Genomic DNA, 15,616 nt, shown 5'->3' with positions numbered 1-15,616 from the left:
CGCCAGCAAAATTGGAGAGCGAATCGTACCGAGCGCACACGGCGGACTCTAGTTGTTTCATCTTCCATCCTTGTCGTGCCCCGTACACGAGTGGCAGTTATACGGAACGGCGAAAGGGACAACTCTACCAAAGTGGGAATGAGACAAAAACCAAATGTTGTTTATTTGACGCGACACAAGCTGGCGTAAAACTCGCAACAGAGCCACGCTGATAGGACGACGAACAAATGTCGTGAAAATTTAATCCTAAAAGCGAGCGAATAGCGATTTTGGGAGATTGGTGCGGGAATCAGCTCAAGTGAATTCGAGGTTATGCAAATTTTTTGAGCGAAACTTTGAGGTAGGTCAAAAATTTTGAAGTTTGAAACGTAAATGAGTCAAGGTTGAAGTTGTTTTGTTTATATGAATCATCTCAAAAAACGGAATAAATTATCAGATTTTAATTTTTTACAGGTCAGGAGCGAATTTGTTATGAATTTATTTGAAAAAGTTCAAAAATTAGAATACATATTTCAGGAAATTTTTAAAAAAATTTAAATTTGTGATTATTTTATTTTCAAAAAGAGCTAAAATTGTTTAAAATTTTGAAAAAAAACCAAAATAAACCAAAAATCTTAATTTTAAAAGAAATTTGGATGTATTTTCAGGTAAGTTTTAAAACTTTCTTTCAAAAATTAATGAAAAATTTATTTTTAGTGAATACAAGCCTGGAAATCATCTGGAATTCATAAGGAACTGCTTCAAAATCAACAAAAGCATCATCGCTGTCTTCAAAGAATCATATCAAAAATGAAATTTAAGTAATTTTGAAGTACTAAAATATTTTCTGTCAGTTTTTGTTGATGAATACCCGAAACATCAAGACTGGAAATCATCTGGAATTCATAGGGAACTGCCTAAATATAAAAAAAATCATCACCGCTGTCTCAAAAAAAAAACTTTCAAAAATGAAATTCAAGTAATTTTGAAGTACTAAAATATTTTTCGTCGGTTTTTCTCAATTAATATCTGATACATCAAGTCTGGAAATCACCTGGAATTCATGAATACTTTCATCCTAATCAAAAATGTAAACAAAAGCTCCTCTGCGGTCTCAAAAAAGTCTTATTCTGAATTATAAAAATCAAATTTCAAGAATTTCCGAACGACTTTTGTTCAAAATTCTAAAAGTTTTAATAATTTTCAAAAATACAAGCCTTGAAATCATTCGGAATTCATGATGAAACTCATCAAAACTCCTCCTCCTTTTGAAAAACATCACAAAGTAATTAAAATTTTGATCATTTTTCACTGTTATTTAATTCTCCTTCTCTATTTTTAATGTTTCATAACATATGAAAGCATATATCATACGTGCGATATCCTGTCACTCGATTACAAGCGAAGCGATCAAGGAACCTTTTTCAATGCTACACGACAACCATTCAGATCCTTATTTTATTTGCCTATAATCGTGTAGCCACTTTTGAATTCTAATGAATTACGGTTACAACTCTATTTATCATCATAGGTAAAAAAAAAATTTTCCGACCCTTTTTTTCGATCTGCATCTCGATCAAGATTTTATTTTATTTTTAAATAAAACTCAAAATCGAATATCGCCCCTAATAAATTAATATCCGCATCATCGTTGGAAGGAGTGGAGTTTTTCTCGTATTTTTATTTTACGCTAGCAACGATACTGAAAAGAATAAGAAGAAGAAGATGGTAGTAGTAGTAGTTGTATTGCCATAGAAGAAAGGTGAAGGAAGCTCAATGAAAATTTTTGAACGCACACATATTTTTTTATGTTTACACACATAAAATGTACGTTTTTTTTTCGCTTCTTTTCTCCAAACACCCAACATCAATGACAACTGTTTTCATGCGATGCGAGCTATTTGTCGTTCTCCGTAGCTTCGAATCGCCCGCGTGCTAATTCAAACAGCTTCTACGGAAAATCCTGAGGTACGACGAGGCACGAAAGCGGGCCGAACGTCGATTTTGGTCGTTTTCCGCACGAACGACATTCGAGGCAGGGACTTGTTTCGGATGCGAAATTTGAAAAGCACGCCAAATGTCGGTTGAAGTAAGGCGACGCCGAAATAGAGAAGATGCCTTGGGTAAGTGGGTTTCATGAGTATAATGTGTGCGGATGTGTAGCGCCGCGTACGCTGTTTGGAGTGATGTACGGAGCTGTAAGTTGCCCTGTTCGGCGTTTTTGTGTTGTTACTACTACTACAGGTAATCAATTGCAATTTCGATGAATGTTTTTTCATGATATGACTTTTTTTTTATTATCTCCAGCGATAAAAATCGGAAATTTTGTGGAAAATTTTCTGAAGAGAAAACATCTAGAACGGAAGTTTTCATACAAAATTTCTCGGAATTCCCATTTTCTGCTTCTCTTTTGTAGAATTTCACACACTTGAGTTATTAATAATCGTTGTTTGTAGAAAATCATCATCGCTGGAGTGCTAAAAACATGAGTCAGAGGTGTGATCAGAAGAGTCTTGTTGCTATGAAAGCCGGTTCAAGTGTCAATCCTTATTAAATTTGCTAAAAAATTCCTTCCCACACATTCACGAATCATTATTTGGAGTGAAATTTATGGAAAATTACATAATTAGTAATTCGGTTCATCGAATGTTTGCTTTTGTTTTTGTCACATAGTATTGAAAAGTAGGGAGTCTATTGTTGTAAGTGTAGGGGGTGATTAGCGTCTTGTTGTTCCGATTAATAAAATGTCGTTTTTATGACTTTTTCCGAGTTTTGGTTGTAATGTTATGTGGATCAACATCATCAATAATGCATGGCTCGAGAATATTGATAAAGGTTGAGCCACAAGCGGAACGAGGGCGATTCTCAAGAGAAATTTTCAAATATTTTATGTGTTCGATTAAAGAGGAAAGGAATTGAAACCAAACATTTTTCTGGCGGGAATTCCCGTTTTCGCACCTTTTTTGTTTGTTGAAAGTTGGTTGAAAGGGATTTCGGTCTAATTTATTGAAACAATGGGTTGTAGGGCATTTTTACCTGTGGCGAAGATTAAAAGTGACCTGAATATTGTTTTAGGATAATTTTACGGGAGTAAAAAAATTTCTTGGAATTTTTGAAAAATAAAAGAAAATTTAATCCAGAGTAATAAAAGGGTGAATTTTCAAGAATTTTTTTTTCAATGTTTACGTTCTTGCAAAAAATAAAAAAAAAATTATGCATTTTCTGAAATTTTTCATTCATGAGAAAGAAAATTCATTCATTTTCTTTCGTGGAAATTTTTATATTGGAAGTTATTTTTTGTTTCCAATCCCTTTCAGTGAAGATTTATTTTCGTGTTATATAGCTTTTTAATATTTATTGGCAAAGATTTTGAATGAAATTTTAATTGTTTAAATTTAAAACTAAAAATTTGATAAAAAAAATTCATTTTTTTAATTTTTTCGATAAATGCGCTTTTCTTTGAACAAAACATGGAAAGGGATTCTTCCAACAAATGTCTAAAAGTTTTTGCATCGGGTATCAAATGACGTTTTTGTGTTAAAACTTGCTCTGAAATGGTTTTTATGTCCTTCCGCATTTGTATATATTGAATGTTTCTTCAAAAATCAAATTTTTTTCATAAATAAGGCCGCTCCAAATTTTTTTTAACTTTTTTTTGTCCCATGCCCCATTTCAAAAGCCGAAAATCCAATGGGGCAAAATAAAAAAAAAGTTGAAAATTTTAAAAACCGTTTTTTTTTATAATTTTTTAAAATTTTCAAATTTTTTTTTTAAAATTGAAAAATATATTTTTTTCAAAAATTATTAAATTCATGTTTTTAAATTTTTTTTTATGAATTTTTATTTTTTTTCAATTTTTAAGTTGAAAAATCAAAAATAAGAAACAAAAAATGAAAAAGTATTTCAAAACCGCATTTCGAAGAAAAAATGCGGTATTATGCTGAATGCAGCCGGAATGCGGAATGCAGCCGGAATGCGGAATGCAGCCGGAATGCAGTCGGAATGCAGCCGGAATGCAGCCGGAATGTCGGAAATTTTAAATTTTAAAATTTATGCAAAACTGCAACCGGAATTCAATCGGAAAAAAATTTAGCCGGAATGCAAATATTTGAATGTCGGAATGCAGCCGAAATGTCATCGGAATGTCGGAATATACCCGGAATGCAGCCGGAATGTACTCAAAATGCACTCAAAATGCACTCAAAATGGGATTTATTCCGGGTAAAAATTAAATTTAAAATATCCCAATTAAATAACAACATTAAACTTATACACCTGAAATGCGGTACCGTTGAACGTACGCTGTACGGATACAGCTTGATCTGGTTTTTTGTTGCCCCCCCCATTTCGAAAAAAAGTTTTTGGGACAAAAAGTTCGAAAAAAATTTGAAGCGGCCTAAAATAAATATTTTAATTGAAAATGAATATTAAACTAGTTGAAAAAAAAAATTGTGTTAGAAATTCTGAAAAATTTTTTCAAAATTTTTTTTTTCAAAATTTTTTAGAAAGTAAAATAGGTTTATTTTTACCTTTTAAGTAATGACAAAAACTCAAAAATAACATAACAATTTTTTTAAGAACATGGAAGATTCAAAATTTTTTAGAGTTTCCTTTTTCGGTTCAAATTTTATGTTTTTTTACGAATTTCGGTTATCAAAATAGCAAAATCTTAATATTTTTAAAATTTATACCAAAAAATGCGCTCACATCTATTTCAAACAAACTAATTTTAAGCCAAATTAGTAATCTTTTTGTAAACATTTCAGAAAATCTGTGATAATCTCTTCGAAAAAGCTCTAAAAGTACCAAAATGACCTCAAGCCTTTAAAAATATCTAAAAAATCACTCATTAAATGTTGTAAAAAAAGTTAACATTTAAAAATTTAAACGAATAAAACTCAAAATGTCTGATCTCCCACTTTTTGGAACAAATGTTGACAAATCAAAGGTGAGCTAATTTCTGATTTCCGCCTCAATTTCAACTTTTAACTTAATTTTCCATCTTTCAGGTTCCCCCAATCCATCAAAAACGAATCGTAAATGCCTTCGTCAACAGTTTCATCATCAAAACGGCGACATTTCTCGAGGACTTTGCCACTCAATGCGAAGATAAACTCATGAATTTCGAAGTAAAACTGCGACAAGTTGACACCCAATTAAAACTCATTGAAGCCAAATTGGAATCAGTTCCTCTCGTTGCTGGACAACAAAATTCTCAACCAATTCCAACACCTGCGATTGTTCAAACAAAAGTCGAAGAGCCTCAAAATGAGAGTAAAAGTGATGAAATCACGGAAAATTTATCGCCCGAAGAAAAAACAGAAGAAAAAATTGCAGAAACTGAGACAAAAAGTGACGGCGTGAAAGCCAAAGACGACTATCGCTACAAAAAATACTTTAAAATGATGCATTTTGGAGTGCCCGCCGCTGCAGTAAAGCAAAAAGTGCAAGCTGAAGGCATGGATCCCGACATCTTGGACAATCCCGATCAAATTTTGCCTGATGGCGTAATCGAACCCGTTGCTGTCGAGACAGATTCTGACTCAGATTCCGACTGATTTCGCGTCTTTCACAAAATACAGATTTTTTTTTTTTGCAAATGAAATCCAAGTTGTTGTTTATTTCATTTTTTGAGATGATTTGAACGTAAAAACTGGAAAATTAAGGTCAACTCATCTAGAATTGAATCATTTGTCCCTTGCGTTTCTTGTCTCCGCCCAACTCGAAATGCTTGCAACGCTTCAACGGTGATTGTTTGCGGAATTTGCATTCAGTGCATTCCATACGCAATACAATTTTCTTCGTGGTTTTGGCCTAAATCGAGAAAAATTGACGTTAATTCACGTTTTTTCATGGTTTTTGCGGAAATTCTTACCTTCTTTCTGAAGATGGGCTTAGTTTGACCACCAAAACCTTGTTGTTTTCTGTCGTAACGACGACGACCCTGGGCGGCGTGACGTTCCTTTGACTTTTTGTATTGTGTCACCTTGTGAACGCGGTGCACTTTGCATTTTTTGCAGTAGGTACGACGGGTTTTTGGTACGTTTACCTGAAAAAATCAACGGAAAAAGACATCTTTGTTAGAAATTTCATCGTACAGAGCCATAACCTCAAACGTGCTCGCAAAACATTTCACTTTTTTTGTGTTACGAGCACTTTTTATCTCGAAATTTTCGTAAATTTCCTTATAACAGGCCTTAATCTGGCAATTGACACTCGATTTGATGCCGGAAACTCACAAAAACCTCGAAAATTTGATTAAATTCATGTGGCACGTTACCATTTTGTCTGCCTTGAAAGATGTTCGCAATCAAAAAGAAGGAACTGTCAAAATATTTATACCCAGCTGGCATTTCCTATGCATTTGCTTCGTTCTGATTGGCTGAAAATCCCGCTTTTTTGACATTTTCTACCCATCTCTCGCAAGTTATTCGCAAAAATCGGTCGACATAAACAAAATTCCCTCAAAAAAACTTAAAATCTTCGCTAAAATGAGTTGTGAAGTCGTCGAATTGCTCGATTCAGACGAAGAAGAGAACCCTTTAGCAACAAATTCAGCTCCAACGCCCGCCGAAACAACCCCAAAGCCACAAAATGCTCAAAATACGAGTAATGGCAAACAAATTCCTCCGCGAAATCGTCCTGGACCTTTATCGATGAAGCTCAAACTTGGCGTTCCCATTGAAACAGATGCCGAAATTCCCGTAAAACCGGCTTCTCCGTCAGTTACGACCCCCGATTCGGGCGAAGATTGGCGCAAACAGAACAAAATCCTCACAAAACTCGTCGATCCCGGCTCAAAGTTCCTCGCTGACTTCGATCCTGAACACAGTATTCGAGAACGCCGCAAGATGGTACGGAAAACGGGCCCTCCGACGACGTCAAATTGCAAACCCGGGGCATTATACGACGAGAACGGCATCCATCGAGAGACAGGATTAGATATTTGCGATTGTCTCGACATGGTTTGCCCGGGATGTCATTTTCCATGCGAAAGTTGTAAGAGTAATAAATGGTAAGAATTGATTTTTTTGTTAAAATTTCATCTAAAATGAGGATTTTTTATATTTTTAGTGGACCCACATGTCGCGCCAATCGCAAATTCATGTACGAGACAATTTTGTTCGACGGCAAAGACACGGAAATTAAAAATAGTTTGATAAAACGATAGAAAAATTTCAAATTTTTTTGATACTGATAGTTGTAACATATATTTTACGGATAATATATTAATTTGATAATAAGAAAAAAAAACTCACACCAAGTCCTGTAATTGTCGCAAAAGGCTAAAAAGACACTATCCGGTGAATTTATGAATTCAAATCGTTAAAAATGGCACTAACTACACTCTAAAAAAACAGTTTGGATCCAAATTTTGGCACTTCTCGTCATCGTTTCGCCCAAATTTAGTCCTTCAAGCAAATGTCGATGTGTTGCTCGAGGAGTCGTAATGTTTTCAGTTCGTGATTGCACACGGGACAGATGTATCGGATGGGTAGAGAATCGGATTCAGGGCTTTTTGACTTTGATTTTCGGGTTGCTCCAGTCGATGTTGAGTCAGTTGGGGGTTGTTGAGGCGTTGATGGGCCGCCATTTTCGTTTGAAAGTCTAAAAATAGATAATTTTCGTTATTTTTTGATGGATTTTGGGTCTGAAATTTAATATTTTTTAGCAAAATTTATTTAAAATAAAATGAGAAAAAAAATTTCAAGTGGAAAATTTGGTGAAAAAATTTTAACAGAGAAATTATTTTAAAATGTTTTCCCATAAAAAATAATTTTCTTTTTAAATTTTACGATAAGACTAGCAAAAATTAAATAAAAAAGAAGAAAATTAAAAAAAAATTGAAAAAAATAATTAAAAAAAATTCTTTATGAAAAAAAATTTAATAAGAGTTTAAATTTAATAATCAAATTATTTAATTAAAAAATTAAATTAAATTTTTAATAAAATAATTTTAAAAAAATTATCAAAATTTAAACTTTGAAAAATTTAGTAAAAAAAATTTAAATAGCACAAAAACGGATAATTCTGATCATGATTTCAATTTTTTCGAATTTTTTTTCCCTTCAGATTTTTTTTATTTGAAAATTGAGCTTCAGACTTAATTTTTGAGTTTTATTCAGAGCAATTTTAGTAAAAATAATAAATTGTTACCTTTCTTGCTCATGATCAATCAATTGTTTGTTCCTCATTTTTAGCAATTGAAGCTCTGACAAGATGTTTTCCTTTTCAGTCACTAATTTTTCACGTGCTTCACGTTCCATCAAAAAGTCTTTTTGATACACTTCGACCTAAAAATTCAAAATTTTGTTAGATTTCAATGAAATTTTAAAGAATTTTCGATTTTCAGACTCACCTGAACCTTCAAAAGTGCATTCTCGTCCTGCATTTGTTGCAATTGAGTCGTCGTTTCATCCATCCTCTTGCGCGTTTCATCATCTCTGAGTCTCAGTGTCGTTATCGTATCTCTCATATCGCGATGTAGTTCCTCCGCTGCCGTCAAATTAACTTTCAAGCAGCTCAACTCATCCGTATATGTCTTCCTCATGTCCTCAAATTCCAAATTTTTCGCTGCCAATTCGTTCAATTGATGTCGCATCTCCCGCATTTTCGCCTCATGTTCAGTTTTTCGCACAAAATCCACTGGATCAACAGCGGGTTCCGGCTTATTGTTCTTCAAAACGACAAAATCTGCCTTTTCCAACTGCAAACGCTCATTTTCCGCATGAATATTCTTGATAATCGCGTCTTTTTCCGATACGGCCATTGTCATATCGGCAATTTCCTTCTTTGCGGAAACCTGAAAGGCGGAAAATTGCGCCACAGTTTCATCGTATTTGTGTTTTAGCTCTGCCAAGTCTTGCGTTAAGCGATCGTTTGTGTTTTGACTGGTTGTTAAGTCCTTCTTGAGTTTCTCGATTTCGTCATTTTTCTCACGGAGACGTCGCTTGACGGTATCTTGCCATTCTTGCAACACCGTGAATTGACGTCGCATCGACACATTTGTCTTTTCCAAGTTTTCTACAAATAAAAATTAAAATTATCTCGAGAAGTTGATAATTTGTGGATGACTCACCTTTCAATTGTTGATGTTCCTCTACGAGGCATGATAATTTCATGATGTCATCAACTTGCACTTGCGACGCATTTAAACTTGGAAACTGCTCAAAAAGACTCGATTGCATCGATTTTGGGTCAATTTGACCGAGAATTACTTTTGTAGCGAAATTTTTATCCAACGAAACCGGCTTTGTACTCGTTGAATGGCCTTGAAAACTTTTTTCTTTGTTTTCTTGTCCACCAACTGCGCCATTTTGCAAGGAATTCTTCGGGGAATTTTCCGGTTGAATTGAAACTGCTTGCGGAGTAGGCGATGGAATGAGACTCATCGAAGTGCCAATCGTTGACTTTTCCATTAAAAAGGACTGCGGAGGACTTGATCCCAAAATTACGAAGGAATCGTCATTTTCTAAGGAATTCATTGCCATTGTGGAGGCGGACATGATTAGATAACACTGTCACACCGATTTTCACTGAAAACTACCGTGTGTATGATGATGAAATATTTCCGTGTTTTGGTATTTTCGCATCTGGAAAATGCGTTTGACAATTAATTTGAATTTCTTTGGGGATTTTTTCTTCCCATTTGACATTCGAGACAAGAGTTTGCAATATTTCGACTTTTTCAAAGCTCGAGTTTCAAGCTCGAATAATTTTTTTCATAATTTTTTTTTTAAAAATCGCTTTTAAAAATATCAAAGTTTTTGATCTGTTTTTATGTTTATCATAAATTTAAGTTTCTATAGGAAAATAAGCCTTTAATGAAGTTTTATAAATTTACGATAGAAAAAATCTTGAAGTAATATTACTCAAACACAACTTTGTTTCCGCGAACCCTGGCATATAGTAAAAAAACAAGGCATTTAGTGTATAAGTAAAAATTCATTCCAATTAATTCAAAAATTTCCAATTAAAATAAAAAATCAAATTAAAAATAAAAATAAAAAAAAATTACTAAAAAAATTTAGGCAAATTTTTCACTTTCTATTCTATGATTTACTTCAAAAAATTTTTTTAATGTTTCTCTGGCTTCTTTTTGATTTATTTTTTCGCCTTCTATGTTTGTAAGCCTTGTAGAAAAACACCTTTCACTCTTCCTTTATATTGATATTGTAAAAATTGTTGTTCTTTAATGAAAATGACGGCTCCTTACGATGGATCTTATAACGAGTTCTGCGAATTGTTGGTGTTCTTGCTCTAAAGAAGTATTTTGGTACTCTAGATGAGAGATTGTGTTCAGTTTAAGTTTGTCTAATGCATTTTCATGATTTATCTTTAAAAAGAAAGAGGCGAAGGGGTTTCAGCTATGGTCTGCTATCAGTCACAAGTCAGAATATGAATGTATTAGCGTACCTTTGAGATCCTCAATAAACTTCCAAAAACAGTTTAATTTTTCGGATGAATTTTCTATTTGAGGAAAATAAATCATATCAACTTATCTGAAATAAATAAAAATATTTGTGATTAATTTCAATAAATATAAAAAAAAATGCTCAACTTCGAGCTTTTAACGACTTTCGAGATTCAAACAACCTTAAACTTGCAATCTCTATTCAGACGAAACAAAACAAAGTCAAAGAACACAAATTGGAGCAAAATTAAAGAAAATAATTAATTTTCAAGAGATTTTAGACAATTTAAAGCAGCAAACATGGGAAAGGGCTTTAACAATTACATGTGTAAAAAATTCTTCCATCCAGCGTCGAGAGATAACCTGAAGAGAGTAAGTTTCAAACGTTTAGAAAGTTGTTTTTTTTTCAATAAATTGAATTTCCTGTTTTTTTTAAAGGTATGGATGGCAGAGCAACAAGCCGACGCCTACAAGAAAAAACAAGAAGAGCTCCGAGCTCAATACGAAAAGGAACAAGATCTCCACGAAAGCAAAGCGATGCTCTCAAAAGAATCCAAGGCCAAGTTATCCGTGAATTTCATGTACGAGCCCCCGCCTGGCATCAAACGCACCCAAGAAAAGGAGGAAAACGAGCCCGAATTCAAGTTCGAGTGGCAACGCAAGTACAACGCGCCTCGTGAAAGTTACTGCAAGAACGACAGCGACATCAAAGATCAGCCTTTCGGGATCCAAGTCAGGAACGTTCGTTGCATCAAGTGTCACAAATGGGGTCACATCAACACCGACAAGGAATGCACGATGTACAGCTTGTCCATGTCAGAGGCGAAGAAAATTCATGCCGAAGCTGAAACGCAGGAAATTATTTCGCAAAACATTTTGGAGAAACAAATGCAGGAAGATGGTCTCGCGATGAAACGAAACGTTTTGAGCGCCTTTACGCAGCAACAACAACGGGGAACGCATCACAAATTGATCACGGAAGACGTGGAAAGACCCCAAAATGGCGCTGCAGCAGCAGAAACGGAATTTTTAAAAGGACTCACGACGAAACAAAAGAAGGAACTCTTGAAGAAACTGAAAAAATTGGAGAAAAAACACAAGAAAAAGTCAAAAAGTAGCAAAAAGAAGAAACGCAGTCGTTCCAGCAGCTCGTCAAGTAGCAGCAGTAGCGAAAGTGAACGTGAAGAAGACCGTAAACGACGACGAGAACGAAGTCGGGACCGCGAAAAACGCCGTAGTCGATCACGTTCGAGGTCGGGACATCGCGAAAGGCATCGTGAACGATCCCGCGACAGGCATGAAAGACGTTCGCGTCGATAAATCTTTAAAATTCATTTAAAAAATCTATTTTAAGGCATTTGATGAATAAAAAAAAATTAAAATTTGACACAAAATGGAAATTTTTCGTGTTCCCTATCAACATTTTCAGTCATAAATGTCAAAAAATTATTTATTTTTGTTTTTAGAACGCAATTTTCTGATGTAAATAAATGGAAAATTCACGAAAAATCAGGATTTCTGGAACCGAAATTCATTCGGAGCCGTTTTGTGACTATGAAAAGTGGTCAGAAATCCCAAAAGAATCATCTGACACTCTTTCGTACTCGGATTTCTTCTCAAAATACATGACGCGCAACTTACCTGTGATCATCAGTCTCGATTTGAGTCAATGGGACTCTTTTAACAACTGGATCTCGCCCGATCGAACATCCTTGAACGTTGAATACTTGAAATCTCGCCTCGGAAACTTACCGGAAGTCCCAATTGCCAAGTGTGAGGAGCAATATTTCGATTCGCATCGCAAAATCCAGATGTCTTTTGATGATTTCCTGACTTATTGGAAGTCGCGTGACGCTGAAAAGCCTCCCACGGAGCTTTTATACCTGAAAGACTGGCATTTACGACACGAGTTACCTGATTACAACTTTTACCACGTACCTGAATACTTTTCCTCGGACTTTTTGAACGAATATCTCGTCGATACGCAACAGGACGACTACAAATTCGTCTATATCGGTCCCGCAGGCAGCTATACTCCCTTTCATGCGGATGTTTTTTCCTCATTTTCGTGGTCTGTGAATATCTTTGGGAGGAAAACTTGGATTTTTGTGCCGCCCGGCGAGGAAAAAAAGCTCAAAGACAAGTTCGGAAGTCTCCCATTCACGATTGACGTGGAAATTTTGAGGGAAAAAAACGTTAAATACTTTGTTGTGACGCAAGAAACGGGAAATGCGATTTTTGTGCCCAGCAATTGGCATCACCAAGTCACCAATGAAGTCGATACGGTGTCAATTAATCATAATTGGTTCAATGGAGCCAACTTAAAAGCTATTTATGATGCGTTAAAGGCATGTGAAGAGAGTTGTCGGAAGGAAATTAGTGATTGTAGCGACATGGAAGGCTTTGATCAGCAATGTCAAGTAATGGTGAAGAGTCTTTTTGGCATGGATTATGAGGGATTTTTGAAAATTCTCTCGCATATCGTTGAAAAAAGAGCAAAAATGTTGGAAAATGACGAAATTTCAACGAGTTGCGATGAATTTGTCTTCGACGAGAGCCATTTAAAGTACGATTTGGACCGAATTTCAGCAGTTTTGAAGCAAATGTCTGACGAAAAGTTGCTGCTCGATCTCAATTTGAAAAGTTTTTGTGATAAAATTCTACAAAAAGCGCAGAAAATCTTATCATAACTCTTTATTTAATGTCCTAAGCGTCTTGTGATATAGAATGTACGTCGATTAAATTCAAAATTTGTTCTTATTTAGTCCTAATCTTGTTTCGATTTCGAGCTTTGACCCGTTTTTGGTCCAGAATTTCTTTTTCGCAGCTTTTGCAGCACCGTGTCCTTCAAATCTGTGTCTGACAAGCCCGCAGCCCATGTTGGTGCCGCCAATGAAGGCAACTGAATACTACTCATCACGGATTTTATCAATTCTTGGCTATTCACGTCTAATTCGAAGTTCAGTTCTGCGGGTCGCGGTTGATTCCACACTTCCGCCATCACTTCCGCTTCTACGCTAATTGGTTCTTCCTCTGCTTTGCAACCGACATTCAAGTCTTGAATCTCATCCATCATGTCCAATCCAGCAGTGAAGGAGCTTTGAGGTCTATTTGGTGCTTCAACGTCGTCATCATCGACATCCATCAGCGAATTATCCGTGTTGTCGACGAGATTTTCGTTCATATTTAGCGGTTCGTAGCCCTCGTGATGATTTTGTTCTTCATTGTCTTCGGATTCGTCGCTTGTGGCGGGATGTTGAAGGTTGTTTGCACAGCGGATGGGTGAGTCAGAGTCGATTGTGGGAGGATCGGGAGACATTTTTATGAAGATTTTTGATGAAAATTCAAATTATTGCACGATTTTTAGATTAAAATTTGCTGTGAGATTAGTCACAGATTGATTTTTGTTAAATTTTGATGGAGATTCGGCGGGATTCTTGAGTATTTTGAAGATTTTCGAAGAACCCGTATATTGATTTGATTGTTTACAAATTTTAAGAGGATGAGACGAATGAAAGTGATAATGAAAATCGCCATACGCTGATTCAAGAAAAAAGGCGCGTTGATTTGAATTGGTCACGTGGTTATGAAATCAAAAATTTTAAGTAATTTTAAATTTTAAGACAAATTTTGAAGAAACTTTTATTATTTTTAAGAAAAATTTGTCATTTGTGTGAATTTTAGATAAAAAAAATTTTGATTTTTAAGGACAAACATTTTAAATATTCAATGATTTTTTGACATTAGAAGTATTCTTTAGAACAACGAATTATTGAATTTAATTTTTTTTAAATTCGATTTTTTATTTTTTTTTTTAAAGAAATTCATGTTGAAAGTTAAAATTTTATTTTGAACTAAAATTTAAGAATTTCATGTATTTGTAACGAACATTTTAAAACTTAGAACATTTAGAAAAAAAATAAAAATTCTTTTGACATTTTCATAAATTTTTGAAAAATTTTTTTTTGTAATTGTAAAATTTAATTAAAATTTAATAAATTAAATTTTATTTTTTTAATAAATTAGTTTTTTTTTATTGAAAAAAAAATTTTTTTTTTGTAAAATTGTAAAAATTAACAAAATTTTTCAGAAATATTTTGTATTTACTATTTAAAAATTACTTTTAAAGAATTTTCAAAATTTTTAAAAAATTCTCAAAAATTTTAAAAAATTCTTAAAATTTTTAAAGAAAATTTGACATTTTTAAGTTTTGACAGATGTCAACTTTTTCATTTTTAATTCAAATTTCGAACAAATTTTGAGAAAAAAATTTTATTCTAAAACTTGAAAAAATATTTGAACTTCAAAAAATTGACATCAAGTTTGACATCTGTCAAAATAAAAAAAAATTAAAGACAAAATCTCACGAAAAAATCAAAAAATCTCTTATTAATTCCCTTTTTGGTCAAAAAATCTAAAACTTGACATTTTGTCAAATTAACGTCACTTTTGACAGATGTCAAATTTTACAAATTTCAATAATTTTTATCAAATTTTGACACATTTAAACGTCAAAAATGACATCTGTCAAAAATAAAACAAAAAATCACTTGTTCACTCCCTAATTCGCCAAAAGATCTTCCAAAAACAATTCACAAGAGATTTCCATCCACATCCTTTCTCACAAAACCAGGACTGCAGTCAAAAAACATCACCCACCGAACGTTCGCGAGAGAGATCCACACGACACAGACTCCCGTACAAAAGTCGCGCCAATATCTCTTGTATCCCAGCAAAGCTATTCAGAACGTCTTTCGCCACACACAGCACCACATTTTATTGCGCATGTCACCAAAATTATCTCGATTCTCTCGTACACACGAAAGATTCTTACTTCACTACACGCCGCAACGTCCGTCGTACACACAACCTACCTCAAAAAAACTAATACTAGCAGTACCAGCTGTCTTACTTTTCAGTTGATTACGACTTCTTATCAGACACGGACGTTTCGGAATCTCACGCGCTGTCAGAGAGACTTTTACTTCTCCCGTCGAGTGAATATTTAATAAAGCGACACACACAGAACGAAATTGTTCCTTACACAGTATTATATTAATAAAATTAAATGTTTTGTTTGAACACGAAAAAAAAATTACAAATTACTGAATAAACAAGAGAAAAAATAAGAAAATAAAATTCTTAACGTGTGAATGAGTGCACAGTTCGAGTAAATGTAACACAAAAAGTTTATCTTCGTTACACAGCAATAAAAAGTACGTT

General features: G+C 34.1%; 7 protein-coding genes and 1 long non-coding RNA gene across 8 annotated transcripts; 5 read left to right on the top strand and 3 right to left on the bottom strand.

The window, feature by feature from the left end:
- The first annotated feature begins 178 nt into the window (after positions 1-178).
- On the top strand, positions 179-1,525 carry LOC134831786 (uncharacterized). Its single transcript, XR_010162018.1, has 3 exons — positions 179-340; positions 454-647; positions 697-1,525. It is a non-coding gene; the product is annotated as an uncharacterized LOC134831786 (long non-coding RNA).
- A 3,194-nt stretch (positions 1,526-4,719) lies between these two features.
- LOC134832539 (WASH complex subunit 3) lies at positions 4,720-5,588 on the top strand. Its single transcript, XM_063846599.1, has 2 exons — positions 4,720-4,927; positions 4,989-5,588. Exons 1-2 carry the CDS (start codon positions 4,883-4,885, stop codon positions 5,535-5,537), a joined length of 594 nt encoding a protein of 197 aa, XP_063702669.1. The 5' UTR covers positions 4,720-4,882; the 3' UTR covers positions 5,538-5,588.
- On the bottom strand, positions 5,573-6,366 carry LOC134832540 (large ribosomal subunit protein eL42). Its single transcript, XM_063846601.1, has 3 exons — positions 6,260-6,366; positions 5,855-6,028; positions 5,573-5,793 (listed from the first exon to the last, which is right to left on the bottom strand). The coding sequence occupies exons 1-3, from the start codon at positions 6,260-6,262 to the stop codon at positions 5,656-5,658; spliced, it is 315 nt and encodes a 104-aa protein (XP_063702671.1). The 5' UTR covers positions 6,263-6,366; the 3' UTR covers positions 5,573-5,655.
- A 21-nt stretch (positions 6,367-6,387) lies between these two features.
- LOC134832538 (ARL14 effector protein) lies at positions 6,388-7,187 on the top strand. Its single transcript, XM_063846598.1, has 2 exons — positions 6,388-6,994; positions 7,054-7,187. Exons 1-2 carry the CDS (start codon positions 6,471-6,473, stop codon positions 7,148-7,150), a joined length of 621 nt encoding a protein of 206 aa, XP_063702668.1. The 5' UTR covers positions 6,388-6,470; the 3' UTR covers positions 7,151-7,187.
- Positions 7,188-7,385: 198 nt separating this feature from the next.
- Positions 7,386-9,589, bottom strand: LOC134832537 (NF-kappa-B essential modulator). Its single transcript, XM_063846597.1, has 4 exons — positions 9,059-9,589; positions 8,339-9,003; positions 8,137-8,273; positions 7,386-7,587 (listed from the first exon to the last, which is right to left on the bottom strand). The coding sequence occupies exons 1-4, from the start codon at positions 9,483-9,485 to the stop codon at positions 7,386-7,388; spliced, it is 1,431 nt and encodes a 476-aa protein (XP_063702667.1). The 5' UTR covers positions 9,486-9,589.
- A 1,020-nt stretch (positions 9,590-10,609) lies between these two features.
- On the top strand, positions 10,610-11,781 carry LOC134831287 (corepressor interacting with RBPJ 1). Its single transcript, XM_063844983.1, has 2 exons — positions 10,610-10,765; positions 10,832-11,781. Exons 1-2 carry the CDS (start codon positions 10,694-10,696, stop codon positions 11,711-11,713), a joined length of 954 nt encoding a protein of 317 aa, XP_063701053.1. The 5' UTR covers positions 10,610-10,693; the 3' UTR covers positions 11,714-11,781.
- A 60-nt stretch (positions 11,782-11,841) lies between these two features.
- On the top strand, positions 11,842-13,083 carry LOC134829552 (2-oxoglutarate and iron-dependent oxygenase JMJD4 homolog). The gene has a single exon (XM_063842655.1). It carries the CDS (start codon positions 11,884-11,886, stop codon positions 13,081-13,083), a length of 1,200 nt encoding a protein of 399 aa, XP_063698725.1. The 5' UTR covers positions 11,842-11,883.
- A 77-nt stretch (positions 13,084-13,160) lies between these two features.
- On the bottom strand, positions 13,161-13,881 carry LOC134829553 (uncharacterized). Its single transcript, XM_063842656.1, has one exon. The coding sequence runs from the start codon at positions 13,710-13,712 to the stop codon at positions 13,161-13,163; it is 552 nt and encodes a 183-aa protein (XP_063698726.1). The 5' UTR covers positions 13,713-13,881.
- Positions 13,882-15,616: the final 1,735 nt, after the last annotated feature.

Source organism: Culicoides brevitarsis, chromosome 2 (assembly GCF_036172545.1).
Source record: "Culicoides brevitarsis isolate CSIRO-B50_1 chromosome 2, AGI_CSIRO_Cbre_v1, whole genome shotgun sequence".
Classification (NCBI taxonomy): domain Eukaryota; kingdom Metazoa; phylum Arthropoda; class Insecta; order Diptera; family Ceratopogonidae; genus Culicoides; species Culicoides brevitarsis.
This window is presented reverse-complemented; position numbering and strand designations above follow the sequence as displayed.